This window comes from Erpetoichthys calabaricus, assembly GCF_900747795.2.
Source record: "Erpetoichthys calabaricus chromosome 1 unlocalized genomic scaffold, fErpCal1.3 SUPER_1_unloc_11, whole genome shotgun sequence".
Classification (NCBI taxonomy): Eukaryota; Metazoa; Chordata; class Cladistia; order Polypteriformes; family Polypteridae; genus Erpetoichthys; species Erpetoichthys calabaricus.
The window spans coordinates 13,197-35,979 of record NW_026261576.1 but is presented as its reverse complement, the minus strand read 5'-3'; the positions used below and the strand labels follow the sequence as shown (position 1 = coordinate 35,979).

General features: G+C 40.2%; 1 protein-coding gene across 2 annotated transcripts in view; it reads right to left on the bottom strand.

Moving 5' to 3' along the window:
• The window catches only part of LOC114644100 (gastrula zinc finger protein XlCGF49.1-like), a 489,821-nt gene extending 467,263 nt beyond the window's left edge, over window positions 1-22,558 (bottom strand). Inside the window, exons 1-2 of one of the 2 annotated variants that reach the window (XM_051921627.1) lie at window positions 22,200-22,558; window positions 13,832-15,417 (exon numbers count right to left, since the gene is read on the bottom strand). In XM_051921627.1, the coding sequence (XP_051777587.1) occupies window positions 14,434-15,135 (702 nt within the window). In that variant the 5' untranslated portion in view covers window positions 15,136-15,417; window positions 22,200-22,558 and the 3' untranslated portion in view covers window positions 13,832-14,433. Of the gene's footprint in view, window positions 1-13,831; window positions 15,418-22,199 lie in introns of those variants that run through there. The other variant, XM_051921626.1, reaches the window with a different exon arrangement.
• Window positions 22,559-22,783: the final 225 nt, after the last annotated feature.

Genomic DNA, 22,783 nt, shown 5'->3' with positions numbered 1-22,783 from the left:
CTTGGCCAACAGTGTCCAGGCCTGCTCCTAAAACAGAACTGGTCTTATTGATTAACTCATCCAGTCTGTTGACAACTGTTGTTTTAAAAGAGCACACTTGGTACCTTAAATTCATGTAACATATGCAGAAATATTCTACTCATGCCAAACGACCTCAGCAACCCTTGGAAACACAGTTAGCCAGTTTTGTATATTGGTTCAGTGAGTGCAGCCCAATACAGACTTTGTCCAGTTACATCTTCTTCTTGGATTAAGGAATTGGTCAGTTCTAGTGGTAGACCATCATCTCTTCTGTTTTGCTAACATTAAGCTGCATATGCTTCCTCATTCCTCACTAAAAGAAGTCATCACCAGGCCTCTCTGTACAGCCCACATTGGCATACCCGCACAAGAATCTCAGCAGTTAGTCTCAGAATATTACAACAGGGTAAGCAGGAAGAAATCTGGGAGTTCTTCAGAGAGTCCCTGTGTCACTTACCAAACATGTAACCTTGCACACTGTTATGTAGCCTCAAGTAGTGGTCCATTTATTGTCAGAAACCCAAGACACACAGCAGCCACCCATTGTCACTGATCTTAGCTTATATTACAGTAGTGTTGTCAAAGGCACCACATAGGTCAAAAACATGGGCCTCATGTCTGAATGCCCGATCCAAATAAATGAAGGACCTGTATAACAGGCTGATGTTGCCTGCACAAATGTGCATCTAACAGGCAAAGTGCTTTGGATGAGGTGCTGTTTTCACCACATGTCTGAGGTTGGTAACTTCAAGTGTTTACATAGTTTTCATGATGTGAAATGTTAAGGATGCATGTCTGTAGTCTTATAGTTTAATATGTTCCATTTTGAACTGCACGATAAAACTCAGGTAGTGAAAGTAAATTATGATAATAAATTCAATGTAACTGAGAGGTGATGTGGATAGAAGCACACAGTATAGAGCTCCTCCGGGATACCTGAAAGGTGTCCTCACAGTAGACTAGGACGCATAGCTTTCTCATCAGAAACAAGAGTGTAACCATGGAAAGAAGGCCTGAAAAGACAAAAAACATTTCTATAAGTAACATATGCGGCCATTCTAACGCTTTTACCTAAGGAGACAGACAAGGCCCTTCCTTGCACACCCTTGAGTTTAAGGTTCCAAAAACCCACCAAAGACTTTTCTAGTCTGCTGCACCTGAGCTAATGCAGGTTGTCTGTGACACCATGACAGGATTTAAAACCACTTTACAACAAGACTTTATTGAGTCTGGAGGAAGGTTGGTGTTGAAGGTTGAAACTGCAGGAGGGAGAGATTACAGAAGGGAAGACGGGGAATCTTATTTGGGCGCTGAGGGTGAGCTGCTCCACAGTTATGCAGGGGATCCAAGCTTGCCTAGGCAATGCATTTAAATTTGTTATTTGATTGTACCACCAGAAGAAATGAGAACAACATAGAAACCACACTTGAAACTGGATGTCAGTCTTTTACAGGCTGGGCCCACTCACACACACACACACACTCTCTCACTCAAGGCCAGCTCAGAGTTACCAATCAATATGACGTGGTGTTATCAGGCAGCAGTACAAACTATAATTTCAATGACAGACATGAAGAAAACAAATTTTTTTTTCCAAAAAATTACTCAGTATAATGTTGTGCATTGTTGTCAGATACCAATTTATTTGGATTTAAAACATTATTATTAAGCACTTTAACAAAAATATGAACAATTATAAATTGTATCATACATAACACTTCACATTATTTCTGTAAAAATTACATATCAGTTCCAGTTTGAAACAGATACAGTATGTTTGAGGGTAATACAAACAGCAAAAACTATACATACTGTATTTGACTTCCAACTTTATGAAACAACATTGTAATAATGACAACTGTAGTTAAACAACACAATGTTGTTTCTGAAATATGTAATTTTAGCAATGTGTGTAACAAACAAACATGAAAAACTGGACATTTGTATTTGAGATTATTACAATAATGTGCCTGTGATTTTCAAAACCCTTTCATCTTTCTGAAATCTAAGTATCTATTATGTATGTTTCTTTCAACACTGCAGTTTGCAGAAACAGGCACCTGGAACTCAGTTACTATATTTAAGAAAAATAAAAACAAATGACAACATTGTCATTGTAAATGCTTCATCCGAATACAAAACAGACCTCATTTCCCATCTAAATTCCTGCACAGATGTGTAAGTTACAGGAATTTCTATCATATTGCCTCATGTATGTGCAGTAGGTCTACGCTGTGTGCCACTCAGTCTATTGAAAGATACCTTAATCCCATCATATGGCAACAGTGGGGAACCAGTTACAAACTGAAGAAATGTACACGTCATCGAGGTCCAGTGACTTGATAAAGTCACGTAGGTAATAACAGACTACAACTTCTTCAGGTCTTAAGTCAGGTTCGCATGTAGTAAGTAAGGCAGTGTAAAACACGATCGACAGTGGGCATCTCCTTCCAGTACAAATAAGAAATGAGGTCTGTGTCGAGCTGTGACCAAAATATTGTCATGTGTACTTCTGGTATTGATTGCTGAATGAATGTATTCAAATACATTGGCTTAATAAGAAGTTCATTTTGTGCAACTAAAAGCAGCTGACTTTTAAAATTGGATGTAGAAGGAAGAGTATACATGCCATGAACTGAAAAGAAATGAAGCAGGTCCTGTTTTTCAGGTGCACTGACTGCAGTAAAATCTTTCAAAGCTTTCCGCAGTAGGCTACGCTCTGCTGTTGTTATGTGCAACAAAAAATCATCTAACAGTACTCCACTGTCTATAGCGGAGGTATGAAACACAATGGAAAGCAGGGCTGACCTGCAGAACCGAGGTGGGATACAATGGATGAGCTGACACTTATGTGACCGCACTTTACCAACAACAGAGGATATGCCAGGAGCTTCAGAGAACTGGTTTATAGGAAGACAAGGAACCCCTTTAAACCATTCAGTAAAAGCCTTATTCCATAAGGTCCTTTGTTAAGCCTCCATTACCCTCCTCATCCATAAACTTTACACTAAACGTTTGTTCAGAATGTCAGTTTTACTATTAGATTGCTTGAACTTCGTCTAAGAGTTTTTCTCTTCTTATGCTGATACAAATTTCATCTTCAACAAGCAATTCCAATTCAGAAAAACCTTCAACACGTTAAAAACAAAGTGAAAAGTGCATCTCAAAAAAATCTGTTTATTTATTACCTCATATCTTCTATTATTTGAAGACTGGCTAGATAAAGTTCTGAGTTGCATAACAATGTAACAGTAACATCAGATCAGTAGGAAGTGGTGAGGTGACAGAACATGGCATAGCATAGATATCTGTCAAGGTTTGTAATTAGAGCTCTGAAATTTACTTAAAAGTCATTCTGAGAGGTCATTTGTTGAGGCTGAACTGAAGCCAAAATAATAATATGCTGAAATTGCTGTTACTTTAAAAGTATTATTATAAAAAGGAGAGGTCAACTAAAGTTTTTTGTGAGGGCAACAGATTCAGTTTCCCCCAACAGAAAAATAGTATAAATTAAGGTCTCAGAATACATTTTTATTATTTGCTATACTACCTTTATCTTCTTTCTTTTATCACTCAGGAGCTAAAAAATTGTGAGTGAATGGTAATATTACCTCATTTAAGATCCAGCTCCTTTTCCTCAGAATGTTGGTGTATTGGGATCTTACAAAAATAAATAAATAAATAATTAAACTGAAAATGCAGACCACACAAGAAGCACAGTATTAATTATTTTTAATAACCACAGCTCTGATGGAAAACTAACCTCCAAACTGCACCCTACACCCCATCATAATTTCGTTGTTTTTGTAAATTTACTACACACTGAGTTAAAAGAATGTATAACTCTCCTTAACAAAAAATTAATACACTAAAAAAAAATCACATCATTTAATAAACTGAGTTTTTCCTTCTCTTTTATAAAAGTCTAAATGTGTCTTTTCGTTTCTGATCGCTATACGGCACTTCCAACTTGAGACAGTTCGCTATAAACAGTTTCAGCCAATCAGCGCCTTCTAAACATACAGAATGACAGTGTGACCCTTTATTGTAGCGGCGCAGCATCTTCGTACAGTCAGTCATTGTCCTGTTAGACTATTTACTGTTAAGTGCTGCTTGAGGTAGCGTTTATAGTACAACAGGTAGCCTACGTAGTTCTTAAATCGATATTGAAATGCACACACAAGTCTCCTAAATTATTTATTGAAATGCCTACGTTTGCAGTGTCTGTTTTAGGAAGTTGTAGTTTTTACTTGTTCCCGTTATTAGGAATTATAATTTCTCAGTGTCACATATTATTCGTTACTACTCACGAGTCCCGTATCATTGAGATTCCATTTTATATTCTGTATAAGCAAACTTTTTAAAAGGAGTGTTAATTGAACTGACTATAGCAGACTTGTCATCTTCTTAAAATGACTTTATTGATTTGATATTGACAATTAATCATAAGGTCAAAAACCAAGGAGGATATGAGTTTGCATGGACTGTGCTGTTTCTTTTTCTTTGTGACATCGCGTCAGTAGAAAGTGCGTGACGTTAACAATGCATTCTGTCCTAAATGACAGCGCACACACTTTTTGATATTTCCTAAAGGCCAATGTCTCTCAGTTTGCTCATTAATATATTTTGACAGTGTATTTTAGTGAGAATGATTATAAACATATTACCCATGTTCATTTCCCATGTAGATATGTAACGTTTGGAGAGAATAAATAAAAAGTAACAACACATATAATAGTTATGTTGCATTGTTTATGATTTATGAACAAAATTCATAGTTTATCTGAAATGTTCTACTTATACAGTCGATTTATTCCACTTCTGAAGGTGTACATTGTCGGTATTCTCCATTGCATTTGCCGCCCCAGTGTAACGTGTGCCAGTGCAACTGAGGGGTGGCAGACGAGCTCACGTAATGGGTGACAAGGCACATCCTCACCCTGGTCCCGAGGCTCTTGTCATGAATATTCCCATCTTGTGCTTTTCTCGTTCTTACTAGTTTACTATTATTATTGGACACGTAAGTAGAGGAAATGTGTGTCTTATTTTATGTTTATGAAAGGAAGGACGGTAAAGCCTTGAATGAAACTGAGTGTTGATGCTTTGGGTAACACGACAGGTGAGGAGCAGGGAACGTTAAATGTGACAGTGACTGCGGGGGATTGTGGGACTGGAAGATGATTTAAGAATACAGAAACGACAAAAGCTTAGTCTTTCAATAATTCTATTTACATCAATAATTTATCTGTTGTGCTGCAGTTCGGAAGATTACTTACTGATATAGTGAAGCGTGTCTTAGCCTCTCTGATATGATCGACATGGCGTAGAGTAGATTCTGGATTGTTATAATACGTGCTACTTTACGCAAAATATGCTCATTAATTTGTTACAGATTCTAGGTGGACACGATTCTGCACCAATGAAAAAGGTGTCCCATGTAAATCGTTCATAATGTCTCCAAAATATATTTGTTAACTTACAGACAAGTACTACATAACTGTTTTATACAAAGTCCTTATTTTAACATTAGGATTTAAACTCATGTTAGCGCACCTTATCGCTGTAGCAGACACAACTTCTTTTACGCTTTGAGCCAAAGCACTTCAGCAGACTCGTGAGGACCAAATCGACTGCTGACTGCGCAGATATCAATGACGTCATTACGCAAGCGTGACTGAAAATCACGTGACCGGCGCATTTGAAACATCCAGTGCTCCGTCAGCTCGACGCAGTGTCTAAACCTCAGTATCGAGCGGCTCATCACCTTCTCCCGCACTTGCTGTCTTAATTTATCGCTGTTTTCATTTCGTTGTGTCGGGGTGCTGTGTCATTAAAACCTTACAATGTAGTTTTTAAAAAGGGTGACAGAAAGAACATTTTCTCCTTACTGAAGTACGGAAGATGAAGTCCATGTCCGCCCTCGCCATTTCTGTTTGTCCTGAGGGTTTCGCCCTAATCATGCAGATTAAATGTATTCATTTATTTTAATTTCACTGGTGACTTTTTCCAAATACTATTGTTGCATTTCTTTTGTTTTGTTTTCTTCTTAATTTAAGCCCAGCCAGGTGAAGTGACTTGCTCAGGGTCACCCGTCTCAGGATCAGCATTTGAACCCACAGCCTCAGGTTTTGAAGCTGAGAGCCTTAACCACTACACCACATTACCTGCTTAGATATCCAGGAGAAGTGATGTCAACGTTGGTGTCTTAAACCTGACCTAAGGAAATGGACAGAAGCACCATCGGCTTGTGGGGGTCACCTCTGAGGGGCTGTTCATCATGGATGATCTTTCCTGACTTTGTGGCACTTTGGAATTTGTGCAGGGGACCCCAGCCATTACTGTATGAGAAACTCTTAAACGAGAACATCTTTTTTGCTACTTGTGACCCCTTTTGACATTTTGTGATTGTGTAGGCTGCTCCAGAGTGGGGTCTCCAGATGGACAGATAGAGACGTTAAGTTTCTGCACAGTTTAGAATTTCTGCTGGTCTTGTCCTTCCCTGCTGCTCCTCTTTGACCAGCAGGACATCGTGGTGTCAGGCTGACTATCGTGTAATGGTCAGGCCTTGTGTTTTTGGACCAATCAGAGTTTGGCATGACTTCTGTTCTTGAACCTTCTGCCATCTCCACCAGTGTTCTTTTCACCAAATGAAACTAAAACCAAACTTGTTCAAATTATAATTTACTGGACCGGAACTGAAATCAAACTTAAATAAACTGTGAAGAGTAGAATAAGGAGAATGAAACTGGTGTTGTCAGGCTGATGTTCACCACACTTGTCTTTGTGTATAACACACATGTAATAGTATGATGTGATATGTGTGTTAAGAAGGTCTGACACAGACATGAAAGGCACTATATAACAGATCACTGTGACCACACGGTGGATACATAAATGAAGATTTTACTCCAGTAAGGTCCAAGCTGGGAACATCACAAAGCAAAGCGGCTGCTGGACTTCATTGTTCTTGGCCCCGGTGCATTGTGGATACTCCATCCATCATCCAGTCTGCTATATCCTAACACAGGGTCACAGGGTTCTGCTGGAGCCAATCCCAGCCAGCACAGGGTGCAAGGCAGGAAACAAACCCCGGGCAGGGCGCCAGCCCACCACAGGGCACACACACACCAAGCACACACCAGGGACAATTTAGGATCACCAATGCACCTGACCTGCATGTCTTTGGACTGTGGGAGGAAACCCACGAGACACGAGGAGAACATGCAAACTCCACGCAGGGAGGCCACGGGAAGCAAACCCAGATCTCCTTACTGTGAGGCAGCAGCGCTACCACTGTGCCACCATGCTGCCCATAGTGGAAACTCTCCATTTAGAAAGCCGTATGCCATGACCACTTTGGAGTTGAGGTGGGCTACGTTTCTCACAAATTGATGAAGAGTGTGTTTTATTGAGGAGTCCTAGGCTGGTAGATGTGTGAGATGTGACTACTTACGGGTGGCACCAGACTTTCTACACCTGCTCTGGAGCATTAAAGGTCTTTCTGAGAAGACCCAGGATGAGCTGGAAATCAAGGATTAGACTGGATGGGAACTCACTGGTGGAGAAGGAGAGGGGGCTGTGTGTGGGTAAGTGGGCCAGCAGCCCCATGGCTAACTAGAGCTACTGCTGTGGAGAAGAGTTAAGTGTTTGGGATTCTACCTCCTTGGGGTCTCTGTCTCCCCTTTCTTGTATTTAGCCTTTATTTGTATGCAAAACCTCCTCTTTTTTGCTACTTGTGTCCCCTTTTGATATTATGTGGGTGTGCAGACTGCTCCACAGTGTGGTCTCTGGGTGGGATGGATGGCATAAGAGACACTGAGCTCCTCTCTAGCTCTGAATTTAATGGAATGTAGTGCTGTGAGGCCAAACTGCCCATAATGTTCAGGCCTTATGCCCTTTAATCAGTTCTAACTCAGCTTGACTTATGTTCTTGAACCTTCTACCATCTCAGTGTTCCACCAATGTTTTTTTGCAAACCAAAATGAAAACTAAAAAGTAGTTCACCAGAAGTAAAATAAAAGTGAAAAGATTTCCAAAGAGTAGAACAAAAAAATAGCGAGGATGAAGATCGTGTTGTCATTGTGATGTTCACCTCACTTGTCTTTGTGTGTAACGTACACGCCACGGTGTGGAGTCGCCAAGTTAATTCATTAAAACCTGACGGTCGCAGTGTTAGCTTAGACAAGAACATCAGTGTGTGTGTGTGTGTGTGTGTGTGTGTGTGTGTGTGTGTCCGAGTCCATCACTGTCTGCTCTTACATTAAGCCCCCTCACATCCCTGTCACCTCGTCATCTGGACAAATGTGGCAGTGCCAATCTAAACGTTAAGCTAATGATGTGCCCGCCTGCTGCCCGTGCCCACCATGAACTGCCTGAATTGAACCTGCAGCTGCTCAGTTTAGAATCGCAGGGCACTCGGGTGATAAATGAGATGGACATCAACTCGTCACATTTACTGTGCCACACGTACTCAAGTGAGGAGCTGTAAAGAACAATTGTGGCTCTCAGGGTAACTTTTGGCTTCTTTAAGTTTTTCTTATAAACATAAAAATGTCTCCCAGTTGTCACCCTCATTCCTGTTATGTTTGAATTTATTTTTTAAACGTCCTGAAGTATCTTTCACTGTGAACCTTCACATTTTTGTTTATGTCATTCTGTCACCATTACAGATAAATTGTCCAATTTCTAATGAAGGTTTTGATGTCCTCTCTATTAGTGTTGAGGTGCAGACTGAGCTTCCACAGCACGACGGTAGTTCAGCATGGGAGGCTCATCAGGTGACGTTTGAGGTGGTGACACAACTAAAGCAATGGTCCTGGGAGAGTCGGCACTCCATCTGGTCCTGGCACTTTATGGATAGCAGCTTTGTGAGATCTGAGCTCACATGTGAACTGAGGAAGAAGAGCTGATGAAGAAACTGCAGTGACAATGAGGCTGAGCTCAGGTTTGAAAGAATGACCTGTCTGCCTCAGACACACCAGTGAAGAGATGGAAAGGACTGACATTATGTTACAGAACGGTGACTACATGAAAAAGGAGCAGTCTGAGGTAACTGGGGTCCAGTAGTCAAAGAAAGGAAAGCAAGAAATGACACTTCACAGGTCACACAGAGCAGAGGACGACATCACGTACCTAAGGTAAGGAGCTGGGAGACATGCTGGGCTCCTGTGTGACAACGTGAACCTCAGTCCTCTGATGTCACCACTTTATGAAGAGGGGCGATGAACTTCACAAGGATGATCACTTGGAGTGGCTGCCCCTACGGCATGAAGGACAGAGTCTTACTGTAGAAAGGCGAGTGGGCTGCTGTGCTCCTCCGTAATCCAGAGGATGGCACATCATCAACATCTTCGTGGTTTCCAATAAGACCAGAACCAGACGTGAAACACATAACAATGTGTTATTTCCAGACACCCCCCTGCATGAAGCAGAAGACCACAAACAGGCTGTGGTACCAGGGCCTGACGTGAACGAGAGTGTCTTGTGCCCAGAGATACCCCTACATGAAGAGGAGGGCAGCAAACCACGGAGTGTGGTACCTGATGAACATCAGATTGAGTTACAGGAACAGAAGACATTTACCAAACGAGAACACATAATTAAATCCATCAAGGTCACTTCTTTAGCTAATAGCTAAGATAATAAAAAGATACTGTCTGTCTGTCTGTCTGTCTGTCTGCGAGTGTGTGGTCCCTCTGAGCAATCTGATTGGTCAGTTTGGCTTTGGTGGCTCACTGCTATGGGAGATGGACCTGATACTTTAGGGGTGCAAAGGTCAATTCCTGACTGTGACCCTTTTTTTGAACTTTTTTTTAAAATATACTTTTACCAAAAAAAAAGTTAAAGCATTTCAACAAAAATGATGTTGGGCCACTAAAATCTAATAGGGTGCAAGCTGAGTTGCCTTTAAAGAGGGGAAGCATTTGCAAGAATAGAAATAAAGTTGTCACAGCGGGTAGTGACGGCCGTAGTGGAGATCCTTTTTTTTTTTTTTTTTCTATTATCTTTTTCAGTTATATTTGTTTTTGTCTGACTGCTGTAAGTAGGATGAGTTCATTCAAGTATGCAGCCCCTCAAGGTCACTCTGGACTTGAAGTATCAGGTATCTCTCTGTGTAACTTAACTCTTTTAGGGCTAATTTTTTTTTTTCTTTTCTCCCAGGGCTGAATATTTTTCCAGAAACTAACTTTTTTAAAAAAAGAACACAAAACAATTGTTTAACATATCAAATCAACAAAAAATATTTATTTTTGACTAATATAACTGTTTTGCATTTTGTATGAGCCTGCATACTATATAATTTAACATATTATTATTGCACATACTGTACATGTTACAAAGCAAAGTCCTGCAAAGTATGATAACGCTCAAAGCAGCCAATTGCATGCATTGCCACATTGCACTGCTTACAATACGTGTTGCACTGGTGCCTCTTTTTCAGTTGTCTGTTGCTGCACACAACACAGTCAGGCTTGTACTTTTTGTCCTCATGTATTGCAAGAAAGTGGCGCTCAGTCAGCCTGTCTGGCACTGCTCTTTGTGATGGCCTTCCTCGCTTTGCCAAAGGCACTCCAACATAATCTGCCAGCAAGCTGTCAACCACCTTCTTGCGGAAATCTGCCGCAGTCATAGTGCTGTCACTGTTTCCCTGCTTGAATAATATATATCCATTTGTGAGTGCAATCTCACGCATGCGATGGTACACAGTGTGGTACCACTTGGTGGACTTATGGCCGTAAGCATATGACCCCAGCATCTGATCCAGTCGATCAATTCCAGCCATCTTACAATTATATTCTTCAAGCGCAACAGTCTTGTCCAGCTTCCTACCTTCTGGGTTTCCCTTAGAACGAATTGTTTTTTCACATAAATTGTTGGTGTGAACTGTACTAAGACAAGTGACCCGTTTGACATCATGCCATGCCAATGCCACCAAGTTATCCACCCGCATGACAACAGGATTGTCCCCTCTTTTCATCTTCAGCCTGTCTGGCTTCAACTGTAAAGGCATGTGTCTCCTGTTCACCCTGACTGTGCCACAAGCTCCAATTCCCCTGCTCTGTAGATCCATGAACAGTTCTGGTGATGTATAAAAATTGTCCAAATGTACACAACATGACCCAAATGTTCATATCCCTGAAGCAGCTCCAGCACAACCTGACTTGTCAAAGGACAGTTCTCTCTTTGAAAAGAATGCTTTCCAGTATAAGTAATTACTTTCAGGCAGAAACCAGTGTTTGCTTCTGCCAGTACAAAATCCTTTATGCTATACTTGGTGGGCTTGTCCCTTATATTTTATCATAGATTCATCCACAGACAAATCACGGCCAGGCTGATAAAATTGTTTATATGTTGGCTCCACTATGTCAAGCAGGGGCTGAACTTTACACATGGGATTATAGCCTGGCTCACCCCTTGGGATTTGCTTCTGGTTATCACAGAAGTGAATGAAGCTTTGCAGCAGCACGTACCTATCACGCGGCATAACCTGTCCAAAGCCACCAGGTGACAAAGTACATTTGGACCAATGCTCCCTGAAATTACCCTAAGTTCTTGTCTATAAGCCGCGGCTTATCTAAGGAAAAAAGTTGTGAAAATGAAAAAATAGAATATCGGCTTATACAGTAATCCCTCCTCCATCGCGGGGGTTGCGTTCCAGAGCCACCCACGAAATAAGAAAATCCGCGAAGTAGAAACCATATGTTTATATGGTTATTTTTATATTGTCATGCTTGGGTCACAGATTTGCGCAGAAACAGAGGAGGTTGTAGAGAGACAGGAACGTTATTCAAACACTGCAAACAAACATTTGTCTCTTTTTCAAAAGTTTAAACTGTGCTCCATGACATGACAGAGATGACAGTTCAGTCTCACAATTAAAAGAATGCAAACATATCTTCCTCTTCAAAGATGTGTGTGTCAGGAGCACAGAATGTCACATAGATAGAGAAAACAATCTCTAGCAAACAAATCAATAAGGCTGTTTGGCTTTTAAGTATGCGAAGCACCGCGGCACAAAGCTGTTGAAGGCGGCAGCTCACACCCCCTCCATCAGGAGCAGAGAGAGAGACAGAGTTTGTTTTTCAGTCAAAAATCAATACGTGCCCTTCGAGCTTTTAAGTATGCGAAGCACTGTGCAGCATGTCGTTTCAGGAAGCAGCTGCACAAAAGATAGCAACGTGAAGATAATCTTTCAGCATTTTTAGACGAGCGTCCTTATCGTCTAGGTGTGCGAACAGCCCCCCTGCTCAATCCCCATATGTCAGGATCACAGATAGTCAGCGCAAGAGAGAGAGAAAAGTAAGCAATCTAACTTCTCAGCCATCTGCCAATAGCGTCCCTTGTATGAAATCAACTGGGAAAACCAACTGAGGAAGCATGTACCAGAAATTAAAAGACCCATTGTCCGCAGAAATCCGCGAACCAGCAAAAAATCCGCGATATATATTTAAATATGCTTACATATAAAATCACAATTTAAATGACCGCTACGCGAGCGTGTTGACTCGGCGACGCCCAGAGCAGAAAGAACGCGCTCCGGCCGCTCCAACCGCACCATGCGGGGAGTGAGAGAGACGCCAATATATCACACTCTCTCCCCCCTTAAAGAAATTAAATGGGTGCAAGTGAGACCACTGACCTCCCTCCCTTCTATCAGTTATACGTTATAGTACGTTCGGCTTATCCATGAGTCCGGCTTATCTATGATAAGATTTTATTTTAAAAATTCGTATGATTTTTGGTCTCTGGCTTATACATGAATCCGGCTTATAGACAAGAACCTAGGGTATATCGCCAGTCCAGTCCCATCTCTATCTGCAATGCCACAAAGCCCTTCATCTCGTCTTTTGTTGTGGGTTTCCACTTCGAAAAACGAGAACGCGGAGCAAGCGCATCCCGCGATTCAAAAAATTGTTCTGCATACCTGTTTGTCTCGTCAGATATCAGCTGAAAAACTGCCTCAGGAAAAAACAGATTGAAATAGTCCAGCGGCTTGTAATCCGTTGTGTCCAGCAGCAAGCCGTGCCTTCTTGTGAAGTCAGGTAGCCAGATCGGCTCCCATGGATCAATTTCTGGGTATTCCTCCCATGCAAACCTTGCCGTAGGTGTACTGGCAGCGCGAATGCGCTCAGCTGCCAGCTGAGCAGCTGGGGTGGCATCGGCTGGTCTCCGATCGGCTGATGCCGGCTCCTCAATCTCTTGCTCAATCCCTTGATCACTGTCTATGAAATCTGACTCTGAAATATCAGAGTCCGACTCCGCGATAAACCGTAAAATGTCATCTGCCGAGTATTTTCTTTTCTCGACTCGCTTCGCTCCCTCGTGAGATGTTGATGCCATCTTGTCTTTGTTTGTATTTGTTTACATTTCGCAACTCATGCACACGCAAGGATTATTTGCTGAGTCAACAAGTCTAGCATTCCTCCAAGCACAGAGGGAATGCCTGTGATGTGACAGTGAGTTTTGTCGCCATTAACAGCTGATTGTCGCCCTCTATCCCTGGATGTCGACTTTTGTCGACATGCGCCCTCAACCCCTCCTGTCGACAAAAGTCGACATCCGCCCTAAAAGAGTTAATACAGGATGTCCATATATGGCCTTATTTATATTAGATGAACACGTCATCAGCTGTATGCTAAACATGCCTCGGTATATTCATATACTCCCGTTGTGAGGGACCGCTAGACGTTACTGGGCTGATCGAACCCCAGCTGGACTAACTCTTCAGATAGAAAGAGCAGCAGCCACACCAGAGAGTGGTGTGAACACCAATACGGACTCTGGAGAAAAGATAATAGAAAAACTGAAATCAAATCAAATAGCCTTTTATTGTCAATTCACTATATGTGCAGAACACACAGGAGAAACAAAATACTGTTTCTCTCTCAACTTCGTAGTACAATAAAATATGAAAAAGCATAGAAGTATAACATAAGATAAATAACATTAGACCTAGTAAAGTAGACCTGTGTACAATGTGCAATAGTCCTTAGTGCAAAAGCCACTTACAGTAAATTAATAAGCAGGGTTGCCTAAAATGAGCCTGCAACTTTTTGTCAAATGCATTTTGTGTAACCAACTAGCAGAGCAATTCCAATTTTCTTTCCACACCTGACTGAATTATTTCAGATTTTTCTTTTTGTTATTTACAGTCTCTTTGGACTTTGCCTTTTTAGCATGAATTTTCATGTGTCCCTGAAGAGGAGTTTTCTGTATGAATGTTTTTCGACACTTAGAGCAACAATATGGCCTTAATCCAGAACGAATTCTGTTGTGTCTATGAAGGCTGCTGTTATCAGTGAATAGCTTGTCACAATCAGGAAACGACTATGGCCTCTATGAAATGTGTGTTCTTATATGTCTACGAAGACTGCCTCTTTGTGAGAATTTCTTGCCACATTCAGAACAGGCTTAAGGATGGTCTTTATTGTGGACTCCTGCATGACGCAGAAGATTGCTTGTGTTGGAAAATCTTTTGCCACATTCAGGACAGCAATAGGGCTTCTCACCAGTGTGAACTCTTAAATGCCTCAGATGATTATTGCTACCTGTAAATCGTTTGCCACATTCAAAACAGGAAAATGGCTGTTCTCCTGTGTGCAATCTCATGTGTTGCTGAAGATGGCTTGTTTGTTTGAACCGTTTGCCACATTCAGAACAGGAAAATGGCTGTTCTCCTGTGTGCACTCTCATGTGTGTCTGAAGATGGCCTGCTTGTGAGAACCGTTTGCCACATTCAGAACACAAAAATGGCTGTTCTCCTGTGTGCACTCTCATGTGTTTCTGAAGATTGCTTGATTCTGAGAACCGTTTGCCACACTCAGAACAACAATATGGTTTCTCTCCAGTGTGAATTCTTTTGTGTTTGAAAAGACTGCTCCTGTCAAATAAATGTTTACCACATGTTGGACAACGACATAAACCCTGTCCTCCATGACCAATCATATGTGTCTGACGGTGGCTCACTTGTGAGAATCGTTTGCCACGTTTAGACAAATATGGTTTCTCTACAATGGGAGTTGTGGTATGGCAGGGTTCTGAGGAGTTCTTAACACATTCAGAACGGTGGTGTGGCTCCTTCCCTGTATTATCTTCTCTACGTTTCTTAGGCATATGACTATCTGAGAATTGTTTCCCACCTTCAGGACAGTGATATGGCTTCTTACTCCCATGAATCCCTCCATTATCCTTAGAATTCAATTTGTATTTAAATGTTCTCACACACTGTTGGCGGATTGGATTTAGATTGTACACTCCTTGAGATTTGATGGCATCGATCCTTGTTAGCTTCACAATGGGCTGAAATCTAGGGTGCTGAGATGCCGTTACCAAGGTCTTTGTTGCAGATGCCAGTTTCTTCCTATTCTTATCAGGTTGTTTAATTTGTGTACGACCCTGAAGAGTGGAGAAGTTGTCATTCTCTTGAAAATCTACAGAAATAAAAATAAGAGTTAAAAAAGTTTTAAATGACCAATATTGAAAATAAAATAGCAGTACAATAGATTATTCAGTGTTTAACAGCATAAGCCTTTTGCAACCCACTTTACAAAAGTATGTTAATGGAGTTAACACTTCAACAATCCCAACGTTTGCAGACTGAATTAACAAACACATGAAGCCATATTAGGATGCAGTTACCATGGACCAGGAACAAGCTATGAGCAACTATCATTAATGGCTTGGTGATGGCTTGAAAAAGAAAGAACAACTGGGGCAGCAAGGGTGGCCAACATAACCTGCAGATCTTTTAGAGAAGACCCCATATAGAAATGTCAAGGATGATAAAGCCAGTACATCTACATGCACAGTGACAATGACATTGCCAAGGACTCATTACATCAGTTATGGTCCCTATGACCACTCCACCTTGTTTGGATAACTGTGCTAATTGAGGAGCTAATTTATTGGAATAAGTGTGAACTCCTGCCCTGGGCGATTAAAATTAGACAGTAAGCCACATAGCATATTTACATACTTCTTTCGGCTGCTCTCGTTAGGGGATGCTACAATGGATCATCATCTTCCATATCTTTCGGTCCTCTGCATCTTGTTCTGTTACCCCCATCACCTGCATGTCCTCTCTCACCACATTCATAAACCTTCTCTTAGGCCTTCCTCTTCTCCTCTTGCCTATCAGCTCTATCCTTAGCATCCTTCTCCCAATTTACCCAGCATCGCACCTCTGCACATGTCCAAACCAACGCAATCTCACCTCTCTGACTATGTCTCCCAACCGTCCAACTTGAGCTGACCCTCTAATGTCCTCATTTCTAATCCTGTCCATCCTCGTAACACCCAATGTAAATCTTAGCATCTTTAACTCTGCTACCTCCCGCTCTGTCTGTATACAAGCCAGACAGGTTCCCCAGTTAATGTCAGAGATTCAAGCCTCTCTAACATAAAATTATTGATGGTAAATTTCTACCTTCTTGTTTTTCATCCATAACCTAACCTTTTTTAAAATCACATTTCTGCTATCTTAACACAGTCCTTTGTCATAAATTGGGTCTTTCATCTTACTAAACACAAAAAGGCCATTTTGCGGCAGGTTATCAATAGAACAGAGTTTGAAGTGGGGTATGTTTATTTGTTTAAAACGCTATATACTTTTCCCTTTCCTATAACAAAAATGAGGTAGGGTTGTCCCTTTGATGTTCAGCAAAAAAGAAGCATTTGAAGAACTATTCAGAATATTTTCTTATGTATTACGATATTGGAAGACCTCTCACATTTAATGACTCATTTGTGCTGATTGGAGGCTGGCATATACAGTGCAATTTTATGGGCACAAGAAAGGTTGGAGGTCTTCAGAGCAAGACACACGCAACTAGGTGCAGTTTTACACTGTGAAGAAGGAGATTTCACTGTATCTCTGTTTTTCCAGCATGTCGACATTAGCTAACTTCATTATTGGCTTTTGCAGATTAGGCCAGTGAACTACGTTACTTGCAAAATTAGCTGGGAAGACCTCCTAAAACATTAAGAACTTAAATGCAAATTTTTTTGACAAGTTAAAAAAAACATTTGGTGCCTGTAAGCCACTTAGTTTGTGTTTCAACTCCTTTTTAATCTTTAAAGTTTAGTTTTAAATTTTCCTGTAGTCTTTTCAGTTGTAACTTATCTATATATATATATATATATATATATATATATATATATATGAAGGAGAGTTGAGATCCGTGTGGCTGTGTTTGTGGAGGGACGGAGAGTTAAGGCGGGTGTTGGAGTCACGTGATCATCTCCTCTCCCATTCACCTCATTTCATTCACTTCATTTTGCTCCGAGCTGAGCTCCGCAGCTGACGCGGTTAGTCCTTTCTCATTTACTGTTTAGTAGACACGGTACTTACTGAATTGTATTTTTTCCTTTAGTGTTTCTTAGTGTTTAGTAGATGCGGTGTGCCGGTGTTCCCGGCGGTGTTGCGGTTTAGTGTTACTTTGTACTTTAGTGTTTAATAATAAATAATAATAATTCATTACATTTATATAGCGCTTTTCTCAGTACTCAAAGCGCTAAAATAGTGAGTGATACTTAGCTGATAGCAGTGTAGAAGCAGCACAGCACAACACAGCCGGTAGGACAGGCGGGTGTGGTAGCGTAGGTGAGCGGCGATAGCAAGCAGCAGGAGGAGGAAGCAGGATTTGGATGTTCCAATACACAGCCATAAACAGTAACGCTTGGTAATTTCAGGCATGATCGCCCCGAAGTACATGTCAAGCTCTGAATTTATTGCAGAACGACCGACACTGGGATGTATACATTAATGACGTGTGAAACACGTCACATCCAAATCAAATTTGTGCATTGTTTGCAATCATACTGACCGCCTGCTCTCCTTCATCTCCAACACAGTTATGGGAGAAATATAAATCGCATATGGCTGAAGATATTTTCTGTCGAATACGCAAGTAAAATTCAAATATAAACATGGATTTCACAGCACAAATCTACAACTAAGCGGTGATAATGATTGAAGATTTGTGCTTAGAAATCGCGAACAAAGTTCTCAATCAATTGGGAATGCCATCACCGAATCGATCTGCTCCTGCTTCGTTCGATGTAGAATTGCGTCGTGAACAAAATTACAACACGGGTGATCTTTTGTCGTATGTGTAATCAAATATTCCTAAGCTAACGCTTCAGCAAAAAGGCATTTACGACCAAATAATGCAAACTGTCAATAATGGGGTTGGAGAAATTTGGAAATTGGGAACGGAAAGGTGCCGGTTGATCTGACCTCAGGACGAATTTCATTGCCTCATAACTTCTGCAATTTAGTGATGTCAATTTAGTGATGTCAAAAGAAGAATTGGTTGAAAAAGTGTTTGAAAAAATATTTTTAAATATTTCCCAATATTCAAACCAATTATAAGAATCACGATTGTGTGAACAAGCTATTCTCGCGGCCAAAAACAAAGACGTCTACGAAGTTAACAATATTATTCAGTCTAACATTATGCACAGACAATGGAACAACAAAAAATATTGTATACTCACAAGTATTGTGAAATTAAACATATTAGAAACGTGCGCTTTCAGACTGAGCCACAGCAACGCGTGGCCGGGTATACAGCTATGTATATATATATATATATATATATATATATATATATATATACACACATACACACACATATACAGTATACATACACATCTATACTAATAAAAGGCAAAGCCCTCACTGACTCACTCATCACTAACTCTCCAACTTCCCGTGTAGGTAGAAGGCTGAAATTTGGCAGGCTCATTCCTTACAGCTTACTTACAAAAGTTAAGCAGGTTTCATTTTGAAATTCTACACGTAACGGTCATAATGGTCGACAAAGTCCACCATGTTAAACTTTCTAATTTATGGCCCCATCGTCACGAAATTTGGTATGCGGGTTCCCAGCGCTAACTGAATCCTACTTACGTACATATATACGTCCATAGCCTGCAGCTCGGTCCACACTCTGAATCCTCCAGGCACTCCTGAGCATAATCTAATTTTGAAGGTTTGGGCACCAATAATGTTACTGAGAAACTTACAGCCACTGAAACTTTGTAATGGCACGAAACTTCAGGTCACATGCCTGCAAAAGAACCTAATTGAGGCAACTATTTTTACTGGTGGTGGCTCAGGGGAGAGAGTTTTTATTCCTCGCATCCTCGTTATACTCTCTGATCTCCCATTTCAATTCAAACGCCTCCAATTTCCAGTAAGGCTCTGCTTCACAATAACAATTAATAAGTCTCAGGGACAGACCCTACAAAAGGTTGGCATTGATTTGAGGCAAGATTGTTTTTCACATGGCCAATTATACGTTGCATGCTCATATTACAACCGGGGGGGGGGGGGCGAATTGACAACGTGGCATACAAAGAGATCCTTAACAAATAATTATTGGTACATTTTCCCTCAGTTTATTATTTAAAATGTTAAAGCAGTACTTCGCCGCTGCGAACCGCTTTTTGCTAGTTGGTAATATAATGACAGAGGTTGAGTCTGCCCAAAATACCTTCTTTCATGCTTTGTGTGTGTGTATGTTCCTATTAGCATTTAAAAGCAAATATTGGGACTGTCATCTGACCACAGAGTTTAAAGATACTTCAGCCAAATTTTTGTTGGAAAAGTATGCATGAAGATGTTTTGGATTATACAAGCTACAGGTCGGACTGCTCCGGTACCATTACGTTCATGGGAGCAGTAAACAATGGACTTTATTACTGATATGCCTTCCTCCAAGGGTTTTAATACAATTTTTGTGGAGGCAGATTGAGTTTTGAAATGTGTGCATCTTATTCCCTTCTACTAAACACCTGGCAGGTGTCTTTCTATAGGGTGGTCCAGATCTAATTATGCAATTTTCGTAACTCTATAACTTTAAGTTTAATACATAGAAAATTATCTGAAAAATCCCGGACCATCGAGAAGTGTGCGAACTGACAACATGAAGAATCGTCTGTACGGTGAACTGGAATCGTCCCTGCATAAATCAAAGTCACCCAGATGATCTGGATCTGATTAATTAGATCTGGACCTCCCTGTAGAAAAGACTGATAGTATCTATGGTTTTCTGTGTCAAGATGTATCAGACTGTGGTCTTCCATTTATTTCTCGCTTCTAGAAACTATTCTGTCAGAGATTTGTTTGTTCTACAAAACTTTAAATGTTTGGTTATCAGCCAGAAGCTAATGGGCAAATGTAAAGAATTAACAGAGGCCTACAGAAACACTTGTGCTGTTTTATTGGTCCTAATCAAGATGACTGCGTTGATTTTCTACCCATTGCTGACTCTGCTAGAAATGTACCAGTTCACTCTGCTCCTACAATGTCACCATTTGAGTGCCTGTATGGTTGTCATTCTAGATTCATTGAGTCACCTTCATCTCCACTTTTCCATCTGTTTTTAAATAATTACATATTTAACAGTTTTGTAAAAAGTTGAATTTGGCTCAAAAATGTTTTGAAAAGCTCTTAGCCAAATGATTTTCCGATTGCAAATGTAAGGCCACTCCTATCGTTAAAGTTGGGCAAAAGGTACGGCTAGAGACCCAAGACATCGGTCTACATAGTGACCCGTTTTAAACTGATACAGCACCAGAATAGTATTTATTTTGAGAAGATTATGCTTTTAATTCTGACATTTTCCTTCACTCCATGTAGTTTTTTGATGGACTCATTCATGGTTTTTTTGTGGATGGACTGTTCGTCTAAATCAATTGTTTTGAATTTTCACAGTTTGCCTTAGCTATTTAAAAAAAAAAAAAAAAAAAAAAAATTAATAATTCCTAACACTAAACACCTTTACTGGGTGGCATACAGTCATGTAGGCTGTACTAACTGAACTGTCTTCCTATAGTTAAAATTTGTCTTTTCATTATTTGTCGAGTTCTGATATCACCTACACCCTATTCTGAGTTTAGGCCATGTTCTGTACTATAACACCACCCCAATCACTGTATTTTTGTTATTTTGATAAGTCATTTCACCCTTCCGTCAATCACATAATTTGTGGACATTTTGTGGCTGCTGACATGGCTTAGCTCCATCACATGATGTTATATTGCCTCCTTATTTAAGATGGTGGCATGGTGTCCTCACTCTCCTAGCTTTGTCATAATTGGCCGTGTTCTTCATATTTAATTTTCATTGACAGATACTATTCTGTTCCATTTATGTTATTCAGTTTGAAATGGCTTTGTTTTCCTGTCTGTTTTAACTCATTATGTGATTAATCATTTGTAAAATTTTTCATTAGATCATACCTGTGAATTTATTAGAGCCACCACTCAGTGAACAGGATTACAAAATAAAAATTACCAGAACTGAATCAACCTTTTTTTTTCTAATGCTCTAAAATGGATGAGAATTTCAAAAAGATTAAGTACTGTACCAACTTGTATTTTCAAAAACTTTAAAAATAAAAAAGCCACCACATCACAAAGATCAGCCCCTGTTCATATGGGGCAACAGAATTGACAGTAAACATGAAATGGCTAAAAGCATCAAAATCCTTTAAAACTAATTTCATAGAATGTTTCACACGTTTTAGATGAAATCCTGCATTAATTAACAATTTTGTTTTTTCAACTCAGTAAAGTTCAGTGAACCAATTTTCTTCAAATTCACAAAGTCTTTGCAATTTCAGAATATATAATGATTAATTTGAACAGGACTGGTTTATCCATTCACAGGTTTTGCTCTCCACTGATGCACAGAGATTCTTACACACAGGCAGACGTGAAACACTTTCATTCAGAGGGGTCTAAATTGTGCAAATTTATTGAACAGTCAAATGGGTGACATGTCTACTCCACAATACTACATGTGGAGAAAGTAAAAAGGCAATACATTATTGTTTGAAAGTGTTTCTTCAAAGAAAGCTAGAAACAGATTTTATTTTTCTTTGACTTCTCTTTAATTTGTCTAAAATCTATTAAAAGGTTTTCTTCATAATAAAGACATTAAGCTAATGATTATTATTAAAAAGAGATACAACCCAAACCATGGAAATTGTGAATTGAAAAAACTGCAAGAACAACTCAGCCAGGCCTCCTCATTCCAGTCCAAAGGATTAATTGTTTCTGTTCTTTATACTTTAAAAATGAAACCCGTATTTTTTAAAAAAGCCTTTGTTTCTAGGCAGAGTGAAAATGCAAGAAAGCACCCTTCAGGTAAATCATAACTGCCTTACTTTATTTTAGCACATACCTTCTCCAGTTTGATTTGGACACAATTTCTTCTCGGGCCTCACTGTGTTAGTCTTCAAGGATTCTGACGGCTTGTGGGCTTTACTGTCCTTCAAGTAGCAGCGTCTGCCCAAACTGGAGCCCAATCTGTTTAAGTCTTCATCTGGGCCCATATATTGAGGATTACAGTCTTTCACCTTGATACGGTTTATAATTTTGCGGGGTCTCTGAATGTTAGTCCTACCCTTTCTTTTGTTCCTCTTTTCAGAGACATCCTCTTCACGTTGACATTCTTTCTGTAAACTCTTTTGGCCAGCTGGATACATTTTTGGCATCTTCTTCTTTTTCTCTGTATAGAACACAAGGTTTAATTAATTCAGAAGTGCAATACAAATGTAACACATTTAAGTCCCATTTTTCTATGTCCTCATCAGTTAAGAAAGAAGCCAAGTCAAGTTATTCACCGAGACCACTTGGGCAGAGTAAGTAATCAATCTTCATACCAGGTGACCAGATATGAAACAGTCTCAGGGAGTGTGTCATGCCTTTACGACACACCATTATGACTCGGCACCATCTGTTGATATTA